This window comes from Dromaius novaehollandiae, chromosome 15 (assembly GCF_036370855.1).
Source record: "Dromaius novaehollandiae isolate bDroNov1 chromosome 15, bDroNov1.hap1, whole genome shotgun sequence".
Lineage (NCBI taxonomy): Eukaryota > Metazoa > Chordata > Aves > Casuariiformes > Dromaiidae > Dromaius > Dromaius novaehollandiae.
Genome location: NC_088112.1, coordinates 22,839,369 through 22,859,899, shown reverse-complemented (window position 1 = coordinate 22,859,899; position 20,531 = coordinate 22,839,369). Strand labels below are relative to the sequence as shown.

General features: G+C 49.4%; 2 protein-coding genes across 3 annotated transcripts in view; one reads left to right on the top strand and one right to left on the bottom strand.

The window, feature by feature from the left end:
• The window catches only part of SH3RF2 (SH3 domain containing ring finger 2), a 61,604-nt gene extending 49,940 nt beyond the window's left edge, over nt 1-11,664 (bottom strand). The window contains exons 1-2 of the mRNA XM_026118295.2: nt 10,805-11,664; nt 9,704-10,194 (exon numbers count right to left, since the gene is read on the bottom strand). Coding sequence (XP_025974080.2) covers nt 9,704-10,129 — 426 coding nt within the window. The 5' untranslated portion in view covers nt 10,130-10,194; nt 10,805-11,664. The remainder of the gene's footprint in view (nt 1-9,703; nt 10,195-10,804) is intronic.
• The window catches only part of PRELID2 (PRELI domain containing 2), a 64,988-nt gene that overhangs the window by 9,852 nt on the left and 34,605 nt on the right, over nt 1-20,531 (top strand). The window lies entirely within an intron of this gene.

The window sequence follows — 20,531 nt, the reverse complement described above, 5'->3', positions numbered from 1 at the left end:
TTTTCAGTGCTCTTTAGGATCCGGTTGGATGAAAAGAGCTATTTGAATGTAAATTAATTGCCATTACGATTCTGTTTTTCTGCTTTTCATCAGAGGAGATAACTTCAGCCTTGTCACAGAGAACAAAACCATCAAAAGTGAACTTGTCATTTCAATCTTTTCGTATAATTATGTTCTGAGGATTCAGACAGTTGGGTGGTTTCTGCATTATTTCTCCCCTAAGGAGGATTGCCAGCATCTTCCAGGCACAAACAGGCTGTTTGTGCACGGAGGAGAACAAAGCCAGTCCTGCTGTTAACCAAGAGCTCACCAAATCCGCCGTATTTCCTTCTCACCTCTCTGAGACACGAGGCTAAAGCTGCTTGTGGCTAAACCTAACGAGCTGCACTGAACCCCTGTGTGAGCAGGTGCTCGCTCATGGGGAAGCTGGGGATGTAAATTATTTGCATTTAACTGAATATGGAAAACATTGTCTTAAGTTACAGGTGTAAGTGGGTGTAATTTACAGACTAAAGAGATGAAAAGCCACCAAAGGATTATGAAAAAGCTTGTATTAGAGCCTGTCACCGAGGCTTATAGGGCTAATTTCTCTGTTGCTACATTTGTGCACCTCCACGGTTGCTTATGGTGAGACATCAGTGGTAAATGGGAGCACTTACATAATCTTCTAACTAATATGCTTTTGATATGCAACCACATCAAAACTTACGTCACTTCTGAACTTTGCCTATTGTCATTCTGGTTCTGTACTGCAGAGGTGAAATGGAAAGTGGGAAAAATGATTAAAGAAAATACAGAGCAGCTTTTATCACAAAGCAGCTCAGCGAATTCTGCATCCAGAAATCGCATGACTCACGGCCGAAATCACCCATCCCCGGGGTGGAAGGCATCAGCCGTTTCTCAGCAATGCTTCACAATAGCTCCAGATGAGGACAATGCCATATTAGGCGTTACTTTGTGTGAAACCACGGGGAGAGGTTTTTAGGTCGGCAGAACTGGTGCCAAGACTCCTGCAATGCAGGAATTACACCTGGACTTGGCTTCCTTTCGTAAACGCGCAGTCCTTTGTGCAGGCAGCGCTATTAGGCAAAGGCAGATCAGGGACAGGCCTAAGAAGTCGTCTTTTCTTGAGGAGGGAAAGGAGAAGAGATTGTCAGGGGAAAGAAAGGGTTGTCGGTAGTGAGGAACCTCCTCACGAGGGGCGCAATGAGTTTGCTGTTGGCGGTATCTACAGCAGCTGCGTCTGAGCTGCAGCGTCTGCGTGAAACTTTTTTACGCCTCTTCCATTCATGGTTATTGCTATCACATCTGTTTGTTTCTGCTGCTGTCAGCAGTCTGGGATAGTGGTTAAACTGTGTGTCATGGTTTTAAGCCGCATCGAAAACAAAATGTGTCAGCCCTCGGCATGCCCGGTCACGATGCTTTGTGCTCCAGAGTTGCAGTTTGTAGTAAGGGCTATTTAAAATACGAATAGGAAATCTGTATTCTGTTTCTGCTCCTAGATATGAGCCTCCTTCTCTGCTCCTGCTATTTCCCTAGTCTCCTTTTGCTAGAAAAGGGGAATACACTAACTTCTCCCATTGCTTAACGCTACCAAATGCCAGGAGTAGCAGTGCTCACTTGCTCGAAGGGACGCAGGAGCTGGAGATGATGGATGCTTTCCGAGTCCCAGCTGTCCCGGCGGAGGGAATGGAGCACTGGCGACTGAACCAGTCACTGCTCCAGCGGCTTGGCATGAAGTTAGCAAGCTTGCGAAATGCTGGTGTCGTTGTGCCCCATTCTCACCACTGTTAAAAACTTAGTCTTGCACCTTGTGTTTTCCCTACAACCAGAGACTTGGTTTTCCTATTATTTCAGAGAAGTGCTTAATGACGGTACATCTGTCTGTTGCTCTGCAACGTCCCCTTAGCAGGCATTTGGATGGAAAATTAATGATCATCATGAAACTGATGGTCTACTGGGCCTTGCGTCAACACTAGTTCCAGACTAAAGCGCTCATTGTCTACATGGTCTTGCATGTGTTTGCTCTTATCCAGACCTGGCCTAAGAAAAAGAAGCCATTCTTCTCCTTTCTGTATTTCCATTTCCTAAATGAGACAGATTCTAACTGAGTTATGCAAGATCCAAGCAAACAAGTTTTTTTCCGAACAGGCTTTTCTCCTCTGCAAAGCTAATAAGAACTTCTGGATACATCAGTTGTCTGGGACCCAAAGCAAAGCCTCTTAAAGGGATCTAATTTCCAAAGGATAAATATTTATCTCTCTTAAAACCAGAGCTCTAAATTGTGTCCTCCATCCTGGTGTCAAAACAAAACAGAGGTTCCCTGAATCAAGTGAGAGAGTAAGCTCAAATATCGACTTTACAAGCTCCTGAGGAAAAGTGTTGTTTGTTTGTTTGTTTGTTTTTTAAAAAAATGTTTCTTTATTCATTTGCACAGGGCCTTGCCCAATGGAGTCCTGATGCTACATGGAGTTTGACTACCCAAAAAATAGTAACAAAACAAAACCCAGCATTTAAGAGCAAGCACTTTAGTTTTACTTGTGAGAAGAGCACAGAAGTAAAGAGCAAGGGAGGAGTTTAAATCGAAGCACTGGGTCAGTGTGCTGCTTGTCGGGATCTAGCCTCCTCTTCTCTCGGATCATTTCTAGCTTCACCTCTGGGCTATCAGCGTAGCTGACACGTGAATATGCCTTTTTCCTGTCCCCTCCCTTCAGAGCTGAAAATCACAAAGTCAGTCCAAATGGCTGGAGCTTCGTGGTCCTGCAGGTGAGGGCTGGCTACCGGGGGGAGAAAGAGGGCGAAGCGTCTCAGACCTCCAGCCTCCTCGCTGACCGCCGTAGTCAGTAGGTGAACGTACTACGCTGCAGAAATCCTGCTGTTCTATTCTTCACCTGCCATCTGAGTCTGACTCATCGCCTTGGTAACAAATTAAAACACTTTTATGTGTTTGCAGTTCAGTACCTAATTTTGTAAAACCAGGGAAACTGGCTCCTGATATTTCACAGTGGAGGTCATTTTGCTTTTTTATAACCAGGCAATGTCACCTTAGAACAGCCCTTTTCCTTCTGTGTTCCTGCTCCCCTGGGAGAGGAATCTCGCTGCTCCTGCCACGTAGAGCCGTGTCCGAAGTACCCTGGTGCTAAGCCGCAAGAGTTCACGAGGACGCTTCTGGGCAGCATTAAATGGCTGGGGAATAGTCATTAGTAATAGTAATAATAGTAATAATTCCCTAACTCTGAGGCTGTAGTTTTGCTTTATGCCCCTCTTGAATAAGGGTGAGTGACTGCCTTGCTACCAGGTTGTGTTAAGCAGCAGCTGGTTTTTCAGTGGCTGCAGCAATGTTCACAGCTACCCTAAAGCTGCTTGTTTCTGGGCTGTTGAATCTGCCACATCTTTTGGGGTGCATATTGTCAGGCACTCAATGTCGAAGGGGCCGACTGTCTCCTTACAGTACATACAATGTGCTAAAACTATATGCGAAAGAGGAAAAAGGCATACAGTGATAAATCTATAGAAGGTGCAAGCTGGCAGTGGGGAAGCAATTAGTCAGAGCACGCTTAGCTTTTTTTTTTAGAGTGAGACAAATTGTGGAGGAGAAGTGGGGTAAATCTCTTCTCCCAGATGGTCACAAGGCCACACAAAATTCTTAGCAAAAGGAACCAGTTTCGTCTTCAGCTGGTGGAACAGCTGGACGTGGCATGTGGTGCAACAGCCTGGTGCACAGGCCACTGCCTGTAGCAGCTGCTGCACAAAAGGAGCCTGTTTTCCCTTCGCAGAGGAAAAGGAGCCTGTGCCACCTCCTAAGCCAGAGTTAATGTGTATTCCTAGGAGACCCCTTTTTATAATGTATGCTCAGCATTTGTCCAGCCCAAGCCTGCTGTGACTCAGTTATCCAGTCATTACCGCGACTGCATAGGAACTGGTTGTTTTGGGGAGGGATGTTGCACAGCGAGTGGGTCAGAAAACGTGTTTGCTCCTGCTAGGTGCAAGCATGAAGGTCGCTTTGAATAAAGCTTCACAAAGATCCAGCAATCTAAATCCTGTTTATCAAATTGAAAAAGGAGCTGGAGATGTTTCTGGAGGAGAAGAAAACACCAAGGCACAGTCGCTATTTATAGATGTCTATGTGAAGGTGGCGACGTTGGAGCGTAGCCTATTTTTATCCCGGTAGAGGAGGTATCTGTCTATCTCCCATAAATTGCTGGAGGGGGATGTTACAGCACTCGGTTCATGCAAAGAGAAAATAGCATAAGTCACAGTTTAATTTGTATGTCCTGTGTTTTCCAAGGGCAAACTTTCGTGCTCTGAGTTTTCCCCCCCCCCGGCTCGCTTTGCCCCGATATTTGCTGCATTGCAAAGTTCACCATCCAGGTAGCTGTTCAGTGGCCTGCACAGGTTATCGCCGTGTGCAGGGTATAGCTGAGGCCTGCTGCTCCTCTGGGAAGCGTGGTAGTTTCGTATATACTTCAGCACGCAGCATCTCTCTGTTTTCTCACCAGTGGCAAAATCATGTTTAGTTTTTATTAGGGCTGAAGCCCGATAAGGAGGATACGTTAATGTAAAAAATAACCACATCTTGCACAGGCTGGGGAGGTTCTTAAGAGTTCAAAGGGTTCTGTGCGAATTATTCATGCATTCACCTCCTAGCAAACCCTTTTATTCTTGAATTCCAGACAGTTTATTACGTGGAGATCTTGAAAAATACAGTGTCTTGTCCTCTCTGCATAGATGTTAAAGATCTTAAAACCCAGCCAGACTTCTCTGGAATAGTTTAATGGACAATTCTAATTTGTCTTAGTGCAATACTTTGTAAGTGGCTGCGCTTTCACGGTGTCTTTCGGATACTCTGTTGTGCATGTACAGCTATATGCTGGATATACACCACTCTGTCTGTATATAGACACCCAGATTGCACCCATCCTGTATTAGTACATAGAAGTACATTCAAATGTGGTTTAAATGCTACCAGATAAGAAATAATTTGGGATGGGCTGTAACTAAAATATTCCCTAAGCTTTTTAGGACTTTGTGAAATTCCTGACTGCAGCCTCTATCTTATATTATTGATAATATTAATTTAGCAACTCTGCGGGCTCCTGCTTGCTCTCCGCACTTGGAATCATATGAACTCTTGGCTTGCTTGATGATGATGGGGTTTATTTTAGTTTTTGGCTTCATGGATGCTCCTGAGCTCATGAGGATGAAGAGCAACAAGCTGGCAAGAAAATGTCTCTGCTGAGAGGAGGGACTTCAGTCAAATTGTGGTTTCCTCTGCTCCATGGAGTAAAGGAAATTTATTTATGGAAAAACTTCTTTGTTGAAAACAAAACACGTCTTGCATCCTACTTTCGATGACGTATCTGGCTGCAGCGCAGCGTGGTGCATATTATGTAATTTTATTTGCTTTGTAGTATGCTGTAGTATATAGTATTAATGATAATCAGTAGTCTGTGCAAACTGGGGCAGTCTTTTGCTGGAGATCGCATGGCCGTCTAATGCAGCTGCGAATGGGTACTGCATTTAATCGTACCCAAGGAAGTGGCTGTGGTGGTGGTAACCGTGACGGAGCAGGATTGCATGGTGGTTGTTCTCACAGTGATTCTTGGGGGAAAAAAAGTGGATATTTGTAGCACGAAATGAAGGATCGTCTCTAAAGGCCACTCCTTCCACTGGGGACCTTTCCATCCGTTTCACGGTGCTTTGGGTCAAGTCCAAAGAGAGAAGTGTTTAAATAATGAACTCGGTGCCCCCCAAAAGGCTACGGTTGCAAAGACTGTGTGTGTATGAGCTGAAAAATCCCCTTCGAGGTCAATTCCTTCCGTTTTGCCACATGCAAAACGCTTCCCGCAGATGCAGCCCGTAAGCGGCTGGCTTGCCGAGGACGGGAAGAGCTGTTTGCCGCGCGGCAGGAAGGTGCCGTCTGCGCGGTGGCGAAAGACGGAAGATGGGACTAGGGCTGGGGAGGTGTTAGGGAGGAGACGGAGCGGCCGAGCGGGCGCATGGGCGGGTGGGTTGGCCTCGCGGTGCGCACGGCTGTGCTGGGATGGAGAGCGGGTGGGGAAAGTTAGATGCTAATAACGCTCCTTAGCAGTTCTGCATAGCGTCTGCGAAATGGCTGTTGGTGCTGCGTGCGTTGTTGTGCATCAGATGGGAAATCTCAGAAATGAAAAGTAGTCCCAGGTTTCCTCCTAGGAACAGTTTGTTCTTCTGCACTAGAACTAATAGCAGTTTTTCAGACATCCCTAACAGAGGAAAGGGAATTAGCTGAACTGCTGGAACTCATCATGTGAGTGCAAACAATCAGGCTGAAGTCAAGAAACTCGAGAGTCCTCCGTGCATCTGGCCAGCAGATTTTACTACTTATCATTGAGCACTCTTTCCCCCTTGTTTTGGGTTTTTTTGATAATCAAGTCATTTTAAGAACACTGTCAAAGCCTTGGAGAGCTATCACGTGAGAAGCTTAAGCTTACTTTTCCACAAAAGATGTCTAAAAATACCTGTAAGACTAGACGGCTGTTTGGGAAGATGTCCTTGTGCTTGTTAAATGATGATAACAACAGGGTTTTGGACTTAGAAGGTCTTAAGCCCATGGAAAGGTATCAGTGGGATTTAGTGAAGGATCCTTTAGTGTCCTTTAATCTAAAGTCTCAAAATATTTGGTGAATATCTGCCAACGTTAACTTCTTTGGAGACTCTGCCAGGGGAGGTCAGCCAGCCGCAGCCTTCCTGGTGCCGGCCCGAGCGGTTCGTGGTGGTTCAGCGGCTCCTCGCAGCCGGGCTGGGGAGGTGGAGGGGGCTACGCAGATGCCCGCAGCGCTTGTAGGTGCGGTGCCCGCAAAACCACCTTCCCTCCGTGTTTGCTGAAATCTGGTGCCGCTTAGTTCTACAAAAGCTGACTGCAACGAAAGTGTCTGCTCTTCAGTCCAAGTTTTTGGGAGGCCTCTGATTTATCCAGATCACTTCAGTGATAAAAACACGTAAATTCAAGCACTCCCTGCTGTGAGGAGAGGAGAAGCCGTCGCTTGTTACTGCCTGGTACCTTCACACCGCAGGCACTTCCAGGGTGACTCTGGCTGCTCGCGGATCGAGGGCTGCATCTTACCAGGCTTCAGTTCGGTGACAGGTCCGTGTGCCTTCATGTCCCCCTGGAGCAGCTGAAATAACGCGTGGCCCGTCCTGCATGTGTGTGAAACCACCAAACCCCAAGTGTGACTAGCATTTTGCATTCTTCACCTCGCAGCTGAGGACTTCAAAGTGTTTTATAATTAATTAACTAATTAAGTCTAAGAGCATTTCAGTGTAACGTACTTCCATATCCTTTTGTCACACAGGCATGGGAAGCTAAAGGCCTGTCCCAGTGTTACGTGCTAAAGCAGGACAGAGCTGGGCTGGAGAGTCACCGTGCCATTGCTGAGACCTCTCTCCTCACTATTTCTGCTGATCCCCAAGAGTTTGATCTTAAAATGTTTTTGGGAGCTGCAAACAGATGAATGTCACCATCACCTAATATCAATAACGAGTTTCTACCTGTTCTGAGACCTAATAAGAGAAATGTGAAATGTATGAGAGAGAAGGAAAAGAGATGAGCACATCTGGGCTTTTTATCTGGGGCCTGGGGATTCCAGCTGGGAGAATTACAGCCCTTCCCATTTTAGGTTGAAATGCAGCCCATGGCGATAGTGACGGAAAGCTGCTGCCCTCGATGATTCCCATCTCGTGTGAACCACATTAGCGACTAATTCCAGCTCCTAGGGGAGAGCGTGGATAGCAGAAAGATGCCTAACTGGCCATGGCACCGCTTGTCTCAGAGCTGGAAACCTGCATGAAGGGGGCTCAGAGGAGCCGGTGACGGGAGCTGAAGCGCCACGTGGCACTTTCGGGATGGGAAATGCCTACGGGTTGTCGTCGAGGGAAATCTGCGCAGCCGCTGCTCAGCTGCTGTTATGCCATGGCTGGATATCTCCAACGTGTGGGGCGAGCGAAGCTGCAGCCCGCCCTGCTCTCCCCCACGGTCATTCCTCACCCGAAATGATAACGCGAGCAGCACGTTGCTCCCGTATAGTGCTGGGTCTCCCGCCTTCCCCGCCTCCCCCAGTGCTACCTACGGAGCACTGCTCCGTGCCTTTGGGGATCGAGCTGCTTCGTCTAAGGCACAACATGATTCCGGGCTGCACAGATGCGTGCGAGAGAACCGGATGACATCTTCCAGGCTGGCTTTCGCATGCTCGTTTGCTGGCCCGTGCGCTCCCGTGGTGCACAGCGGGACGTGACCGTACCTGCTCCTGAGCTACCGAGTCAGGCAGGTCTCCTCGCAGGAGCTGCTGGTCGGCACATCTTCCCCTTCTGCTCGGCAGAAGAGATCCCGGGACCTCCGAGCCTCTCGCTGCAGAGGCAGCGAGGCGCAGCACAAGCCTACCTGCGCTGCCTACAGCCTTACTGTGTTTCTGCCTAGTCCTAAAAAAAATCGGTATATGGAAATGAGAGAAGCAAAGGATCTTGGTAAGGGCTGCAACAGGAATAAAAATAACCCCGTTGTTTTTACTGAGCACCGCCGCGACTGGGCTGGAACTGAGGCAGCGACAGAAAAAACCCCAAACCCTACGCTCGTCGTTGCTGCCCGCACCGGGAGGGACCCCAGTTCGTGCATTTCAGAGCCACACTGCCGCGTTTTCTCATGGGAGAACCTGAGACCTGAGCTCCAAAGATGCATCTTTTCTGTGTGTGATACATCCCAGATGACTTACCAACACCACAGAGATTCCTTAGGATACATACACCACACCGTACGCACACGAGGTACGGTATACGTCACTGTATGCACTGTGTACAACAGTACAGGCAAGCATGTACCTTTATGTTATGCAGGCAAATATCTGTCTTTATATCTCTGCAATTCTGAAAAATGCTCTGAGATTTAACAGTCATTTGAGTTACGCATTAAATATTGTGAAAAGCTTTTTAGAGACTTTATACAAAGAATACTTCAGGAATATAATGCAGGTAAAATGAAACCATGAGTCAATCTCTCCCCAAATCCAATCTGAGCCAAGCTGCTTTAACAGGTCTAATAACATGACTTAAGTCTTTAAGAAAAGCTTTAGTACTCCTATAGAAAATGACAGAAACAACTGAGAATTTTAAAATTAACCTAGCAAATCAGTCCCTAGATAAAATAACAAGTAACTTGTTTCAAATTTGTCATTAGTTAATCTCAAAGTGTTTTGCCAAGGACTTAAGTGTCATTATGTCCTCTCCTCCTTTTTTAACCGATGGGGAGACTGAGGCTCAGAGAAGTGAAATCCTCTTCTCCACCTCTAACATTTACAGCTTTGCACTTACTGACTTAAGTGCTGTCAATCAAAAATCAATATGTTGCCTGAAATTTGGAGCATCTAAAATGCCTCCCCCAAAAGTCAGGAAGCACCTGAAAACTCCTGAGAAAAACATCTGCTGTGAAGTGTTTGTAAGGAGAAAGACGAGTTGTTTTTGAATAAGCTCGAGACTCGATGCAATTACTGTTGTGACAAACTCAAAATAGTCAAATATCACAGGGAAATAACAGCCAGATTTGCAAACAAATCAACGATCTCTTACTTAAAACATTTCTGCAAAATCAGTAACGTGAAAGTTTCATAGCTCTTGGCACACAATAACATAAGTTTCTATGTTTATGGAAATAGTAAAAAATGTGGACTCTCCTTACCCCTTCCATGTAGACCCTGGGGTTCGGTGCCAGCCTGTATTGGTTAAGTTGTAAAGCTCTCGGGACTCTCCTGATGGAGGCAGGGGAGGACAGGACCCCGGACCTTTGAATCGAACCAAACCTCGACACATTCTGCCCACATCTGACACCATCCAGCAAACGAATGAGGAGCAAGTTGGACGGCAGCTGCTCGATGCTGCAGAGGACGAGAGTCCTGCACTCCGGGCACCTGAGCTCCTTCTGGGACTTCAGGATCCTCTGCAGGCACGGCTTGCAGAAGGTGTGCTGGCACGGGAGCACCTTGGCTGTGGCGTCGAGCTTCTCGAAGCACACGGGACACTCCAACAGGTCAAGTAAAGCTAAATCATCCATCTTCAGCGAAGCGCTCCTGTCGCAGGCAGAGCCAGAGACATCCACATGGTACATTCAGGCTGAGACTTCTTTCCGTACCCTCGGAAACGCCACCAAAATCCTAGGCTCAGACAACCATCCTGCACGAAGGAAAAGGGAGGAGGAAAAAAAAGAGCAGAACTTGACTGCTACAGTATGTAATATATCCCACCTACATTGCAAAGTAGTGCCTCACGAGCCAATTTGCAAATGTATACTTTGCGCTCGCATCCAAGTTTGAAGTGAGTCATTTATGAATCAGGACTAGCGAGAAGAACCGTGCTCGGGCTCGTGCCAGGTGCAGAGGAGACCCCGGTTCTGTTCACTGGGGCAGATAAACAGCCGCGGCTCCGGCGAGGTAACCGAATCCATGCCCATCATCCAAAGCGGAGGTGACTGAAACAGGACGAGTGGGCTCAGTCTTACTCATGCTGAAAGCAGAGTTTTCTCTAATGCTCTCTGTTCTGTAGAACAAAATTGACAGCGCAGTGAAAATTTTAGCAGCTCAGGAGATACGATGCTCTGATAAACATCAGATTGGACCTGTTTACTCTCCGCTCTCGTTTAAAGCAGCCGTTTGTTGCACACAGTCCCTCGCACACCTACACATTGCCTCATTTTCAAGATCAGTCCTAATTAAGCTTTCTATCTACCAGTTTTGACAGCAGTTCTATAAAAAGTCATTTATACACAAATATCATCCTTTTTTACCTGGGAGAGAGACGTCAGGTCTGCAGCGACATCCTCACCCAGTTTGGCGGCCTTGGTTCCCTAAAGCCGCCCGGGAAGATTATTCCTCCCACAGCGTGGAGTCACTCAACCTGTTCAGCTCCTTTAAAAACTGCAAGCTGATTTAAACTGAAACATAGACAACTTCTGGATTCAAGTCAGGACTTGTGAAAGCAGAGCAGTTCCTCAGCGTTTCTGCGCTTCAGCGCGTGTGCTTGTGAAACCTAACGAGCGCCTGTTTACCAGCAGTGTTTTCCATTCCGGTGTTACAGCAAACGCTGACCACGCTGAAGCCTCCCTGCTGAAAACAGCACAGCACGTTTGCCCACGTTGAACACCCAGATTTTCTGAGGTCCTTTGCCTAGAATACGGGTGATGTGCACTGGGACCCGACCCCCTAACGAGCAGGTCTTGTGGACAGCGTAACTGAGCGGTCGTTTATTAAGCTTGCAGCAGAAAACGTCAGCTGTAAAAGAAGCCAGGACGTGCTGCTGGTTCTTGCAAGTGCCACCAACCTGGTGCTCGTGACCTTGCTGCAACAGATGAGCTCTGCGCGGCTCGGGAGGTAGCAGCTCCCTCTCGCTCCCAGGCTGCAGCTCTCCTGAAAACTTTAACTACGTTTATTCCTTGCAAAGCAAGACCAACTTACTGGCACAGCCCCGTTAGCTCTTCCGCTGTGTGACCGGCTCCCACGAGTTGCTGCTCAGTGCTCCGGTCCTGCTTCCAGCCTCCTTGGGGGTCCCGGGGTCTGCGCAGCGCACGTGAGGTCAGGCTGTAGCCCAGCTTTCTGCGCACAGCTGGGCCCGTTTCTTGGAAAAGGGAGAGGCCGCTTTGAAGGCTTCATTCCTACGACTGCTTGAGTAAGCAACAACAGCTACGCAAGATAAGAGGGAAAAAAATCTTGTTTGTTAGCAAGGCTGGGGCTAACTCCAGGTGCGGGTGTCAGCCTTGTCCCCCGGGCAGGAGCAGCTGGTCCCAGGAGCTTCCAGGCCGATACCCACTTCTTAGGTAACCTGTTTTGAGCTGAAGTGTGGTGGTTCCAGTGCGGTGCCAGGTACGGCCAGGTCTCACCACGACAAACAGTATTCACACACGCACGTCCACCTCAAAAGGGACAGAACTACTCCCATTCCAGCCTGGCATGGATTTTCATGACCCACGTACTGCGGGAGTGCGTGCGGATTTTTATGAGATTTATTTTCCCGGCAGCTACCCACATCCCTGTTTGCTTTTTCAACAGTATTTGGAGTCTGAAATGACGGTGAGACCGTAGACTTCTGCTCCGGCTGTTACTTCACCAGGAGTCCTATCAGTGCAGGCGGGGATCGATGTGCACATTTAAATCGGTGAGGCTGCAGCACATGAGCTGTGCACCATTCATCTGAGCGGCTTGGTGCTGGCCCTGCCACCTCTTTGCCCTATACAACGTCAACCTGTCCAGCAATAGCGTATGTCTCTGAAACGATCCCCTCCTCGCTGCCTCTGTTCAGTGAGGCACTGCAGAACGATAAGGGCCCCCTAATTTGGAGAGACAACGAAACAGAGCGCCTGGAAATGGAACGGGAAGGTAACAGGAATTTCACGGCATCTTTTCACGTGCATTGCTGGCATAACGTCTCTCGCTTTATCAGAGCAATTCCTATCTCGATGCCTGTCCTTGCTCATACATACTGATGTATTGCCTAACAGGAGCGATAAGCAGATGTAGGGAAGATCCAAGATATTTTTTCCTTACAACCTCCACCATATCTCAATTGTGTGCTTACAACATACAAGAACTGCAGATATTCCACGGGAGAGGAAAAGATTCCAGATCTAAATGAAGTCTTTCTATTTGTTCCTTTCAGGGCTGATGCGCTCACCTGGTATTCGGCACATACGACATACCTTCCTTCGGTTTTTTTAGAAGGTCTGTTTTCAGAGGTACTTAGTGGACCTAGTTAATGTGTATTTTCGAAACATTTGTTTTCCCCCACAGAATGTGATCTTGTTGCAGCAAAGAAGTTTTGTTTTCTTTTTCTAAATAGTGGCTATTTGGCTAAATTAAAATGTTGACAAACATGTTCAGGATAATGCAAAAAACAATTCCTCCATTCTGTTTCATCTCAGGTTTCCATTTACTTTGGTATTTCTTTGTAGTCTGTCATATGCTGATTTGTGCTTGGCTGACTGAGTGCAAACTTCTCAATGAACGATGTTGAAAATAACGTCATCGAATGTACTGGCATTTTTAAATTCACTGCTTGGCATAAACTATACTGACACCAAAGTTCTTGAGGGTTTTTCTTTTTTACATTCTCTTCCCTATTTTCATTCTGTGATTAATACTTACGTGTTGTATTTTTGTGTGATTAGAAATGAAATAAAAATATGAAATAACTCATATTTGAGAAACAATGAGAAATGAAGTTGATGAGCTGTTTTTGTGTATATCAATTAATGCTAAATGTGATCAAATTTGCTTTATAAATACTTCTAAAATTTTTTCTAAACCTTAAGTAAATCCTAAGCTGGTTTAGTTGTACTGTAAAAACAAGGGACAGGATTGAATATGCACATGAAAGATCTGTATTTTAAAGCATATAGTTCTGTAGTCCGTGGCAAATTACCAGGCCAAATCAATCTGCTTTTGCTCAAACGCTTCAAACTCTCCCTCCTGACCCTTCCAAGAGCCGCCGAGGCGGGTGGAGGCAGCAGGTGCCGGGGCACTGGGTGCTGCCGGTTCGAGGGATGCCGAGCGCGGCTCCTGCGGCCCGGCCGGGACGACCGGGAATCAGTCCCTGGGGATGCCGAGGGGCTGCGCGGACTTCAGGACTCTCTCCAGCAAAATGTTTCGCTGCTGGAAGCACGCAGTGGTTCTCATTGCCTGAGAATGTCACTGCCTGCTAAAACTTTGGGCAGCCTTTTCCTCCTGAATTTGGTAGTAATTATAGCCCACCTTGTGTCTGCTTCATATTTACAGATTGTGAATTCTCTGAAGGGAGGAGCAGGGACTTTTTCTGCCCAAGAGTTTCTAAATTGCCTTGTACAGTGAGGCTCTGATCTTAATTGGAGTCTCTGGGTTCTGGTGCAGTATAAAAAAAGAGATGGTGCTAGCACTTAGCATTTATATAACACTTTAAATCTTCAAAGCACTTTCCAAAAGCTAATTCACCTGTGAAGCACCCCTCAGGCCAAGTAACATCCCCTTTTTATGCATGGAGAAGTGCAGGAGATGAGGCCACACAGCAAATCAATGTCCAGTTTGGGATGAGGATGTGAGGCCTCCCTGTTTCCCCCCGGATGCTCAGACCGTCCCATTGAGCCGTGTTATCTGCCACTGCCTCTGCCCTGCAGTGGGGCTCACAACTGGGAATTAACAGATACAGGCAGAGCTAGAAAGCTGCTAGTCCTTCCCTTTCATTTAAAAAGTCTCTGTTTGATGCTCGTGTTGTAATTAACTCGCAGGCTGGCTCCAGCAGCGTGCTCAGTCTGGCAGCATGCTGAATGCTGCTGCTCCTGCAAGCGCGAAGCGCTGTCGGGGAAAGAGCTCCTACCTGGGCATGGCTACGCCCGGCCTGCTTTCAGCTTCGCCCTGCACGTCTGCACGAGTCCTCCTCCACTTGTGCTGAAGGCATGAAGCCCGTGCAATGCATATTCCTGAAGTCTTTTAATCGAAGTGGTTCATCGGGAAGCTGGAATTTGGGAAACAGCACTTAGAGCAGAAATAGTCATTCTGCTTTGACGTGCCTGTCCTGACTCCTGCAAGACGTGCATGTGCATGCGTTCATGGCAGAGAAGCGGCGTGCTTTGGCCTTTCCCCATCGCCTCGGCTCACTCCTTTAGAAAACAGCTCAAATGAATTCCAAGCCGAACAGCAAATACACCTTGTCCTCGTTGTCTCCTCGGGAGTCTCGTTGTCTAGTGGGAGTTTCCGTCTGCCCAGGCAAACGTCAACTGTTGTGGACAGACCGAACGTGCCCAGCTTTGTAGGAACTTGTCCACTCGCTTCTCCGAGGAGAAAGGCTTGCTGTTATCAGCAAACAGTGCAAAACTGGAAATGAACTGTGTCATTTCGGGGAGTAAGGAAGGTTTACAGTTGAGTTTCTTGCTGCTGGCATTTGAGACTTGGCGAGATCTGTCACTGCAAGAAGCATTAGGTTTGTTTTCTCGAGGCTGTCAAGGCAATTGCTGTGTGACACCCTTGCTGTATCCCAGCACATTGCTTCAAACCTTGCTTTGCTTGGTTTTGGACAAAATGTGAGGTTTCTGTATGCATCTGGGTGCGTGCAGCTCATCCTTTGGCTTTAGGTAGCAGCTTGTGGCTGGGCGATCCAAAGTGTAATTATGCTGCTTGAAAAAGTGTTTCCTTTTATCAGTTCTGAATTTGGTGTATTTTGACATGCCTGACTCTTTCCTGTTCTCATCGTTATGATACACTAATGCATAAACAAGCCTGTGTACTTAATAACTAAAGATCTCAAAGAACTTCATGAAGCTGGACATAGTTACTCGCTTTTAAAGAGGGGGAAAACAGAGGCGGAGGGACTTTTCAAGGTCATGAACGCAATCGGTAGCAGACTCAGGAAGAGCATTTACATCAAATGACCTCTGTTTTCAGCTTTGCCTCGCTCATGCCCTCACATGTTGTGATGCATTCTTATCATATTGAAACTAATTTTCTTGCTCTTCCTGTGGCTACCTGGACAGAGTTAACAGAAGATAAGAAAGGGGAAGCTTCAGTCCTTTCATAGATATCAGACATTTTCTATGCTGATCATGGTGAAACCGTTAGGGAACATCCCGCTATTGCAGACCACCGGGTCACACAGCCAAAGCGGTGTTTCAAGCTGCCCGTTCTCTCACAACAGACCAGGTTTTGCCCTGGCCTGCCAGAAGGACGCTGTCGCCGTGCTCTGCTGTCCGCCGGTGTTGGGGCTGGACGCAGACAGGCGTTAGAGCGTCTCTGCCTTTACCCTTCAGAGAGTCACGCTGGTGCGACGGCTGCGCCCCTGCGAGATGCTCCGCGGTGGCCGAAGCTGCTCAGCCTCCACGATATTGCTCTGCAGCGGGACAGAAAAGCCTGCGCCGGGCTGGTGATGAGCAGCGGAGAAGCTCCCTTTGGAGCGGGAACGGTGGAAGCGTTGTCATTTCTGGATGCCTTCGTGCGCTCCGCTTGGCAGGACAGCACAGGCTGAGTGCTTTGAGGCAATAAAAGGAGCTTTCCTCTCCGTTTCCTCTTGCCTCCTGCGCTCTGAGCCCCCTCCCGAGGCACCGCGCCTCGTTCTTGTCCTCTGGCCCATCACCCCCCCCAGAGTCAGGGCGGCAGGGGAAGGCGCAAGCAGGGAAGCAGCGCTGTCCCCCGGCCTCCCCGTGAGCTCCGCGGTGGCACCGCGAAGCCCCGCGCAGGGCTGCGGTTAAAGGCACCCTGCGTGACGGCCACGTACCGAAAGCTTGCGTGCTAGGAGACGGAGCTGGCAGAGGGCAAATGCATGACAGCGCTGCGCTGGGGAGTTTATAAAAAGCCTTCTGTTACACTGCACATCCCAAATGGATGCCGCACTCCTCCTCCTCCGGGGAAAAAAGGGACCTTTCGCGCTGTTTTTAGATGCTGGAGGGCAGGGAGAGGGGGTGCCACTTACAAGCTGCTACAAATTATAGATCTAGAACTAACAGCTTGTCTCCTACCCACCCACAAGCACAACACACGCTCGAGCTAGCGTCGTTGCCTCCGAAGGGGAGCGAACGGCGGGTCCCACCTGCGCCTCCGAAGTCCCGGCGGGCAGCGAGGTGTCCGTGCACGCAGCGGCCTCGCAGCCCAACCGCGGCACCCGGGTTCCCTCCCGCCGCTGCTCCCCGTCCGCGAGGGCAGCGCGTCCTTTGGGCCTGGAACGTGGCCAAGGCAACCAGCTAGGCATAGCTGCAGCCGTGGATGTTGTGCGTACGGCCTAACGCTAATTTAGAAAAGCCTTCGCATTCAGTAAAAACATTGCACTGGCTTAAAAACACAATGAGGCCAGCGTGACTCTGCAGGGACGTGCACGGCACGGGGACCTGAAGCGAGCAGAGCAAAAGCCTCCCTGAAATTCTCCAGCTCGCAACCGAACATTCAGCCGTTTGCTGCCTGTCGTAACACGGGCAGGCGAATGAGGGACCAGCTGCCTCCCTGGCTCTGACAGCCTTGGTTTGCAGCGATGAGAGACAGGCAAAGAGCAAGGACAAACTCAGACATTTTGGGTTTAACTCTGTTGCTTGTGTTGCTGCCGTGAGCATCCCTGCCAGGTAGATGTTGTCCATGCTCGTGGAGGCTGAACTCCGGGTCTGCAGCCACTGACAGCTCTGACCGTGTCCCTGCTCCTCCAAGGCAGGCGGGGTTAAACACGACCGTTCAGCACCGGCCGTCGCGCTTGCCAGGAGAAGTTCAGGATGCTTCCTTGACCTAGCTAAGAGTTGTGCGGTATGCATTTATGTGTAATAGCAGCCTCTTTAGTGAGGTATGTATCAACTGCTGGAGAAAAGCCAAACATTGTGAAGACTTCTACACCTGTGTAAGAACAGTGACTGCTTTAGAAAGCTCTTCGTTAATCTCAGACACTCACACGCTGTATTTTACACCAAATAGCCTTTTACAGTCTTACTGTTGGGAACTCGGGTAACACAAAGACTTCAGCCAATTCGGAAGTAAGTGGAGCAGTGTGGTGTCTATCCAGAAATAGAGAAATATCCTTAAATGAAATTCAAACACCTTTTTTTTTCCCTAAGGCAGGATGTTACGCACTTGTTGAAGTGGCATTGGGAACAGCGTGGGGTGGAGCTGGGCCGGGCAGCAGCGAGGGGACCTCGGCAGGGTCCGGGTCAGGTCCTGGGGCCTGGAGCGGGCTGCCTTGGCTGCTGGAGCTGCTGTGTTTCTGCCTTCTTGGCTTCTTTCTTTGCACAGGGGAAGGACCCCTGCTTCCAGCACTGTCCACATTCCCCCTGCTAAAATTAAGGAGCAAAGTGTGGCAGTAGCAAGCGGTGAGTTTTCTTCTGTCGCCTCCTGCGAGAGCGGGTCTGTTCAGGTGCCGAGCGTGACGTGGTTTGGGTCATTCTCCGTCTCTCTGCGCAGGGGTGCTGAGCGCCGGGGACCACTGCCGGCACCAGGCCACCGCCACGGGCTCCGGCTGAGGCCAGGACTCCAGGGCAGGGCTCCAGGGCGGGGGGCTCTAGGTCGGTACTGTTCATACGACTCTCGGTCATACTCACTCATCGGTGACCTGGATGGAGGGACAGTGCCTCCTCAGCAAGTTTGCTGGTGATGCAGAGCTGGGAGGAGCGGGTGACACCCCAGCGGGCTGAGCTGCCGTTCAGAGGGACCTGGACAGGCTGGAGAGATGGGCAGAGAGGACCCTCATGAAGCTCAAGAAAGACAAGTGCAGGGTCCTGCACCAGGGAGGAACAACCCCAGGCACCAGGCCAGGTCAGAGGTTGACCTGCTGGAAAGCAGCTCTGCAGGGAAGGACCTGGGAGTCCTGGTGAACAACTTAACCACGAGCCAGCAACATGCCCTTGTGGCCAGGAAGGCCAAGGTGTCCTGGGCTGCCTCAGGAAGAGTGTTGCCAGCAGGTCGAGGGAGGTGAAATTCACTGGGATTTGCCCAACAAGGGCTGAATCTGCAGAGAAGTAATTTTCATTTTTTAAGATAAAAAGTAAAGGTTTTCAAGCAGCAGCAGACCTTGAGAAGCAGCCTAACAGCCCTTGGAAAGTTGCTTTGAGCACTTCTCAGCTGCTCTTCACCCAGGCCTGACCACAGACGATGTCAGGCTTCAGTTAGCTAATTAAACACAGATGCAACCAACAACATTCCTCGCAGGGACACATCACCCTTTACTGCTCCCAGATGTTTCTAGCCAGTGGAAACCTAGCGACTGCCACAGCCCCCGGCATGCCCGCAGCTTGCTTAGGGAAGCAAGGGAGGAGGTAAGCACTGCTGACCAGAAAGCCTCAGCTCCGGTCATGAAGCGGAAAGCTGGGGTACAGCAGGGACGCGTGGCAGTGTAAGTCCTCGGCAGCCTGCACGGGAAGTAAATCTGTTGCAAATGTATCTCTTTTTTACCAGATTAAGAAGCAATTGGTTCAGCTCTTTGCTGCTTTTTCTTTTTATCACTTGGTGATTTGGGGCCTGGTAGTGTGAGTTTGTTTTTCCATAAGTTCCTGTTTGCAGCTCAGTGCTACTCATGGGGGGAGCTTAGGGAAGAGGATGCAGCCTTGCTCCTGAGCCCAGCTAAAGCAGAGCACGACGGGAAGGCGCAGCGGGAGCCGAGTCCTCGTGGCAGCGTCGTGCAGCGTTGCAGACCCGTGACCACGGCTGCAGGTGTCTGGAACCCGTATTGCAGCCATACTCTGGACTAGTGTTACTTGGCGGCATGCCTCTAACGTGCGGTGCCTTTCACACGAGAAGCTCTTTTCTGTCCCATGGCTTCTGTTTCCAGGCTGCGACCGCTGCACGTTTCTGGACGCGCTCCTCGGGAGGTGACGTTTTCTTTCATTCCTTGGCTATGGTCACCGTCCTCTGTTTTCTAGCGCACACGCCTGTTTCCAAATGAGGTTCCATGATGTTCTGTCCTGTGCTGCTGTCCAGAGCAGCCTCAGGAGCAAGTCTCGGGAGGTTAACTTACTCCCCAGGGAAAGTTCAGCCTTGGGGAATTTCCCTCTTTTCCTGGTTTGTGTTCCTCTGTAACTGCAAGGTTTTATGCTACACCTCGGGCTCTTCTCCTAACTGCTCGCGTAACAGTCTCCAAGGCTGAGGCGGGTGCTAGGCACACTGGCTTCCATCCGGGAACACGCAAGCCACTCCCGGAGGAGCCGTGTCGTGTCCTGCCCTCCCACCGACCTCAGCCTGCGGGGACGCGCCGCAGGCCCTGCCCCGGGTGCGGGCCAGACAGGAGCCGGCACAGCGCAGACGTCCTCAGCCCGCTTTCCTCGGAAAACGGAGCCTCATGAAATCGCAGTGTTTATGTACGTGAACGCGTGTGCGTACAGAAGTGTATGTATAGGTCTGTATCTGTCTGTGCACCCTCATGACTGGTGGATCCAGTTTAGCAGGGAGCAGGAGCATCCAGCACCTTAAGTATCCTGTGACTTTTGTGAAAATAGGAGGCTGGGCGCAAAAGAAGGAAACTCTGCTAGTGCCTTCATGAAGGGATATGATGCGAGAGGACGTCGAACCTTGTTTCAAATCTAATTACGCCCTCAAAAATGCCCACAGGAGAGAGGTGTTGAAAGTGATCCAAACCAGAGAGGCCCTTTGCACCTTAACAGACATCTGAGAATCCAACCATGAGCTAAATCCATACGAAATCAGGCTTTCTTCAGCTCCTGCATGCACTGACCTACTACCTTTTACTACAGTATCTGTGGATTCACTCCTGCTCTGTTCCCGTCCCGCGTTAGGCCTGTACGGGTGCGTTGAACAGACTTCAGCCCTTGTTGCAACAAGCATAAGGAAGACGTTTGGCTGTCAGGGATCAGAGACACTTGCGGGGCTGGTTGTGGGTGATCAGCGTTTTATTGCCTGTTGAGGTCCCTTCATCAGCTCGTGATGGGCACTTTTTGATGATTCAGGGCTAGCTGCTGCCTAGCGCTATTCTGCTTCCCAAAAACTAGGAAAACCCTCTGAGAGGCGTGTGGGAACATTAGGCTTCACCCCACAGATCTCAGCCGAAGCCGTAGAGGCTCTTGGGCTGCGGGAGCT